Raw genomic sequence first — 7,500 nt, 5'->3', positions numbered from 1 at the left:
CTGCACCACCTACGACCGGCGCTGCTGGCCCTCGCAAACCAAGTGAGTCACGGGGACGTCTTAGTACAAAGACCTTCCCTGCTGTTAGTACTACATAAACTAATAACCAAATAATGAGAGACAATAGGAATGATGATGATAATGATGATAATGACAATATGGTGATGGTAATGATGGTGACGATGATGATGATAACGATGATGATAATGAGTGATAATGATAATAATAAGGATGATGATAACAATAATGATAATAGTAATGATGAGGATAATAATGATAATGATAATAACAATAATGATACTGTTAGTGAATCATAAAGATACAAATGATAATAAAACCAGAAATGATGATAGTAATAGTAATAATGTTGATAATGATGATAATGAGAGTAATAGTAATACTGATGATCATATTAATAATAATAATAACTACAAGGATAATGATAATAATAACAATAATGATAATAATAATAACAATAATGATAATAATGATAAAATAACAATAATGATAATAATAATTATAATAATAATAATAATAATAATAATAATGTTAACATAAAGATGATAATGATAATGATAACAACAATAAAAACAATAATAATAATAACAATGATAATAACTACGATACAATCTTTGATAATGTTGACGATAATACTAAAGCTAAACGTAATTATGATGATAACAATAGTGATAATGATAATAATAAGAAAAATAATGGTGTTGATGATGATTATGATAAGTATGATGATTATAATAATATCATTGATATCAATAAAAAGAAATATAATAATAACAATAATTATAAGAACAATGAAAATAATTAAGAACAATGATAATAATAATAATAGAAATAGTAATAACAATGATGATGATGAAAATAATTACAAGAGTAATAATAATAATGATAATAGTAATGATAATAATAATAATAATGATAATAGTAATGATGAGGATAATTTACGTTAAAAATAATGGTACTGATAGTGATAGTAGTAGTAACAATAATAATAATAATAATAATAATGATAGTAATAATAATAATAATGATATTGATAATAATGATCATAATAATAATAATACTAATAATGGTAATAATAATAAAAAGAAAATAATAATAACAACAACAACAATGATAATGAGAGTGATAATAAATTGTAATAATAGTAATTATAATTTTAATACTAAAAATATGATAATAATAAAAATATAATTACATCAATGGCAACAATGATACTAGAGATAATAATAAAGATGATAATAATAGTAATGTTAATGATAATAAACATGATAATTATGATGATAATAGTAATTGTAATGATAATGATTATGATGATAATAATAATGATAATGATAAATGTGATGAAGATAATAATGATAAGTATAAACGTGAATATAATGTAAATAACAATAATAATATATCATGACAAATGATAATCATGATAATAATGATAATAGTAGCATGAGGATGACAATGCTGATGATAATGAATATAATAATAATAATAATAATAATAATGATAATAATAATAATAATGATAATAATAATAATAATAATAATAATAATAATAATAATAATAATAATAATAATGATAATAATAATGATAATAGCATGAGGATGACAATGCTGATGATAATGAATATAATAATAATAATAATAATAATAATAATAATAATAATGATAATAATAATAATAATAATAATGATAATAATAATGATAATAGTAATGATACTAATATATTATATATTATTGTCATTATGACCATAATAATAGTAGTAATAATATAATGATAGCGATAATCATAATGATGATACTGCAGTAATATTGATAATGCCAATGATTATAGTAACAACAATAATGATTAATATTAATAATGATATGATTATCGTTGTCATTATTTTTAGTAGCTGTTGTTGTATCATTATAATGATAACACTAATGATGTCATAATAATGGAAATCGTGATATTGATAATGATTAAAATATTTGTTATATGATAATATAGTGATAATAATGATGATAACAATAACATTGATGATGATATTAATGATAAAGCTATAAGTGATGATAAAAGTTATGATAATGATAATAATGATAAAAATAATGATGACAGTTATAATAGTACTTGTAATACTAATAATGATGGTAATAATAATAAAGACGATGATTATGATACTACTACTACTATTAATAATAATAATAATAATAATAATAATAATAATAATAATAATAATAATAATGATAATAAAAATAATAAGTAATAACAATGATACTAGTAATAATAATGATTATAATAATAATCATCATATCTAAATTCACCTTGTGATTCGCTCGTCCGTCGTTCCCTCGTTCCACCTAAATTTCACGCGAAAATTCTTATTCCATGTGAGTGCGAACTAAAGTCTCTTCATTTATAAGTAAGTTGGGCATCTTAGGCCAGCAATCATATTCCATGTGACTGAAGACTTTAAGTCAAGCCATTTTGGTGTAAATTGGGATGATAATTGGCATCAGGACTAAAGAATTACATGCACGCGCATTTTTTTTTTTTTTTTTTTTTTTTTTTGCTACTGTTGTCGGTTTGTTGTTGTTATTGTTGTTATAGTTAATATAAATTCTATATCATTATTATTTCTAGCATTCTTCCTCGAGGCAAGTACAGTGCACTAAAGTAGTTAGACCGTCATTTTATGTGCATTTATTAATTACACGACAATCCATGGGCGGGGGGGGGGGTAAAGTGGGAAGGTTGGAGGAGAAGGGAAAAGGAAGGGGAAGAAGAGAGGGGTAAAGAGTGAGAAAGGAGGGGGAAGGGAGATGGGGAAGGGGAAACAGGTAAAAATGAGACCTAAAGAGGAAAAGGGAAAAGGAAGAGAGGGCTCAGAGAAAAAAGGAGAAGAGAGAGGGAGAGAAGGCTATGAGAGAGCGAAGGATCAGGGAGTGTTTCAGGAGGAAGAAGAGGGAAGTCGGAGGGAGTGGAAAAGAGCGGAAAAGGGAAAGGTAGAGGGAGTGGGAAAGGGAAAGGGGGAGCGGAGGCGAGAGGTATAAGGAGAAGAGGGAAAGGAAATAGGAGTACTTGTTTTTTTGTTTTTTTTGTATGATGACATTGGTATTAATAATGATAATGATAATTGCTTTTCTTGTTCTTTTTCTTATAATACTATAACTGCTGTTACTACTAATAATAGTAATAATGCTGTACTAATTTCAATGTTGATAATAGTAATAATGATTATAATGATAATAATGAAATCAGTAATAATAACTTTACTAATGACAATAATGATAACAATAAAAGTAATAGTAATATCAATGATGATTTCAATAGTAATAAAGATGATAATGAAAATGATAATACTTGTAATAGAAATAGAGATTATAATATCAATAATGATAATGATATTAATAATAATGACGATACTAAATATGATGATGCTGACTATGATATTGATAAAAATAATGATAACAATTACCAGCATATTCATAATAATAATGATTATGTTGGTAATATTGATAGTGATAATAATGATAACTATAATGACAATGATAATAATTATGATAGTAATAATAATAATGATAATAATCATAATTATAACACCGATAATGATAGTGATAATAATACTAACCAATAATAATGATGATATTAATGATAATAATGAGATTTATAATAACAGTGATAATGGTGATAACGGTGATAATGTTAAAGATAATACTAGTAATAGCAGTGATAATAATAATAACGATAATAATAATAATAGCAATAATAATAATGGTAATCAGAACAACTGCAATAATGATTATGATCACAATAATGACAGTAATAGTAATAATAGTAATGATAATAAGAATGAGAAAAATGATTTAGCAATAGTAATAAAGATGATGATAATGATAATAATAATATTAATGTAGATGATAATAATAATATTAATGTAGATGATAATAATAACAATGATAATAATAATAACAATAATAATAATGGCAATAACGATAGTAATGATAATGATAGTGAGGATAATAACTTTTAGAATCAGTTATGTAATTATGGTTTTACCCTCTCTCTCTTTTCCCTCTCTCTCCCCTCTCTTTCTCTCCTCCCCCCCTGCCCCCCCCCCCCCTCTCTCTCTCTCGCTCTCTTTCCTCTCTCTCTCTCTCTCCTCTCCTTCCCCCCCCCCCCTCTCTCTCTCTCTCTCTCTCTCTCTCTTTCTCTCTCTCTCTCTCTCTTTCTCTCTCTCTCTCTCTCTCTCTCTCTCCTCTCTCTCTCTCTCTCTCTCTCTCTCTCTCTCTCTCTCTCTCTCTCTATCTATCTATCTATCTATCTATCTATCTCCTCCCCCCCTCTCTCTCTCTCTTCTCTTTTCTCTCTCTCTCTCATCTCTCTCTCTCTCTCTCTCTCGTCATCTCTCTCTCTCTCTCTCTCTCTCTCTCTCTCTCTCTCTCTCTCTCTCTCTCTCTCTCTCTCTCTCTCTCTCTCTCTCTCTCTCTCTCTCTCTCTCTCTCTCTCTCTCTCTCTCTCTCTCTCTCTCTCTCTCTCTCTCCTCTCTCTCTCTCTCTCTCTCTCTCTCTCTCTCTCCTCTCTCTCTCTCTCTCTCTCTCTCTCTCTCTCTCCTCTCTCTCTCTCTCTCTCACTCCTCCTCTCTCTTCTCTCTCTCTCTCTCTCTCTCTCTCTCTCTCTCTCTCTCTCTCTCTCTCTCTCTCTCTCTCTCTCTCTCTTCTCTCTCTCTCTCTCTCTCTCTCTCTCTCTCTCTCTCTCTCTCTCTTCCTCTCTCTCTCTCTCTCTCTCTCTCTCCTCTCTCTCTCTCTCTCTCTCTCTCTCTCTCTCTCTCTCTCTCTCTCTCTCTCTCTCTCTCTTTCTCCTCTTTTTGCCTCCCCTCCTCTCTCTCTCTCTCTCTCTCTTCCTCCCCTCTCTCTCTCTCTCTCTCTCTCTCTCTCTCTCTCTCTCTCTCTCTCTCTCTCTCTCTCTCTCTCTCTCTCTCTCTCTCTCTCTCTCTCTCTCTCTCTCTCTCTCTCTCTCTCCCTCTCTCTCTCTCTCTCTCCCTCTCTCTCTCTCTCTCCTCTCTCTCTCTCCTCTCTCTCTCTCTCTCTCCTCTCTCTCTCTCTCCCTCTCTCTCTCTCTCTCCCTCTCTCACTCTCTCTCTCTCATCCTCAAAAAGATTCGCCACTCTCCCCCTCTTTGTGCTTTTCTTCTCCCTGCATTAGTGTCCTCGTTCCTCCCCTCCTCTGCCCTAATCCCTCTTCTTGATTGCCTTCCCCTTCTCTCTCCGTCCTCCCCACTTCCTCCTTTATTTCCCCCTTTGTTTCCCTTCCTCCTCTCTCCCCGCCGCGGCTCGGCAGAATGAAGATACATCCTTCGCTAAATCACCGTTTGGGCCTTCCATCACGCGCGTCGGAATTCAGTGAGCTGAGCCGCTTCCCGCGCGCTCCTCTCTCTCCTTTTCCCCTCCTCTCTCTCCTTTTCCCCTTCTCTCTCTCCTTCTCCCCTCCTCTCTCTCCTTTTCCCCTCCTCTCTCTCCTTTTCCCCTCCTCTCTCTCCTTTTCCCCTCCTCTCTCTCCTTCTCCCCTCCTCTCTCTCCTTTTCCCCATGTTCGCTTTTTCCCGTGCCTTCCCTTTCTCGTTCGTCCGAATTTCCTTTACTTCCGTTGGTTTTTTATGTTGTTGTTTTATTCTAATCGTGCTGTTATTGATGTGCTTATTATTTTCCTTTTATCGTTATATTCAGTGTTTATATTTGTTTAATTTATTTGATGTTTGTATGTCATACTTGCTTTATTTTTGTTACCATCATATATTTTTTTTCTTTTATACTCCAGATTCAAATTTCCTTTTCCTTATCTGTGTTTTCTTTTTTATTTCCTAAAGTAATAATAGTACAGAAGGAACACCGCGTTGCCTTAAAAGCAGTCTTCCACTGCGCGTGTGGCCGTATGCGCGACTAACTATTCTGAATAAAACTCGACTCATCCAACTTAACGCCAAAAGACACACTTCTGTTCGCCTACGAGTTTGTGTCGTAGATGTTTTCCCCCATTAAGTTTAGTGTATTAGTAGAAGTCGTTAAGGCCGAAATTCATCGTGGTTCTCTCGAGCGTCTCTATAAATTTTGTACCTCAAAGAACTATTCACTGTCATGCATTAATTAGGATTCCGGGTTCGAAACGATTTTATGGACTCGTAAGGGATCAGCAAAGACTATTCCCCATCCATCCTCCTCCACCTCTTCCCCTTTCCCACTCCCCTCCGCATTTCCTTATTCTCTCCCGCGTAATGGAAACGGCGGGGAAAGAATTAGTCTCCCACAGATGCCAACATTCGTCCGTATCCTTTTGAGTTAGACGCGCTCTTCATTCTTCACATCTTGACAAAGTTCCACCATTAAGCCCACTCAGGGTACACCCTCGGGGGCTTTCTATTAATATCAGTCCCTCCGAGCCCCTCTCGCTCGCCCCCCTCGGCGACAGTGCAAGAGCGCCGGAGATACGCTTTCCGACATCATCGGCGTCTGCATCTGCTCTTGTGTTTCTTTGCTCGTGGTCTCGGAAATACTCGCGAGGTGCCGTGATGCCCTTTGGCGTGTGTGCGTGCTTTTCGCCCCCGCCGTGGGCTTGTCCTTTTCGTGGCGACTGTGAGTACGCATTATTTCGCCTGCTCTTTTCTCCTTCCATGAAATGCTTTTTATATTGTATCCTTGTTTATGATCTCGAGACTGGTTCAGGCGACGTGTGCTTGAACTTCCCCGTACCCTGCTCCTGCCCCTGTCCTCTTTCCTACCACCCCCTTCCATTCCAGAAGCATCGAGCAGCACACTAACGCCCTTCCCCCCACACAGCGGAGAGACGTCGGCGGAGAACATGGAGGCGACGTTGGCGATGATCGAGGAGAAGTCCCAACGGATGTTGGGCCGAGGCCACCACGCGCGCCTCAAGGAGGTGGTGAGCGACTACGCGGCGGGAAGGATCCCCGTGGAGCACCTCCTCATCACCACCAGGGACCTCCTCAACTCCCCGGACAAGGTGAGTAAGGACGCGGCGCAACGGCGCGGATTTCACTAAACGTCCTCTGGCTTGTATGGTTCCGTCTCTCGCTTTGGATTACTTCGTGTTGTTCCTGCAGAAGTTATTGTCAGCTTATTTTTACTTCTTAGATATGATCATCAGTTCTTTCAGTTTTCTAGTACAGGTAACGAAAATGCTTAAAAGGAAAATTAAAAAAGTATTTTACAAATACATTCTCTGCTCACTAAAATTTCGTGACATAAAAGAACAGAATACAACAAATTAGATAACAAAGATAGCAATGCGATTTTGGAAGCATTCTTCAAAGGAAAGAAGGATTTATCGCGCCTATTGCCCGGCAACGACTCAACGGAGTGAAAGCAAAACAGGACCCGATCAGGAATCAGTGAGATTCTGGGGAGCGAAAACCTTGAGCAGTAGACCGGCTGATTAATGCTATATTCTTGTGATTAATTGCGAAGTGTTAGAATAATTTATACGATAAAGAAACT

General features: G+C 35.2%; 1 protein-coding gene across 1 annotated transcript in view; it reads left to right on the top strand.

The window, feature by feature from the left end:
• LOC125042444 overlaps positions 1 to 7,500 on the top strand; it is a 252,556-nt gene that overhangs the window by 170,418 nt on the left and 74,638 nt on the right. The window contains exons 7-8 of the mRNA XM_047638076.1: positions 1 to 42; positions 6,823 to 7,006. The exon at positions 1 to 42 is cut by the window's left edge and continues 131 nt beyond it. Coding sequence (XP_047494032.1) covers positions 1 to 42; positions 6,823 to 7,006 — 226 coding nt within the window. The remainder of the gene's footprint in view (positions 43 to 6,822; positions 7,007 to 7,500) is intronic.

The sequence above is a fragment of the Penaeus chinensis genome, chromosome 32 (genome assembly GCF_019202785.1).
Source record: "Penaeus chinensis breed Huanghai No. 1 chromosome 32, ASM1920278v2, whole genome shotgun sequence".
Taxonomy (NCBI): Eukaryota; Metazoa; Arthropoda; class Malacostraca; order Decapoda; family Penaeidae; genus Penaeus; species Penaeus chinensis.
Note: the sequence above shows the minus strand (reverse complement) of the source record. Positions and strands in the feature narration are given on the sequence as shown.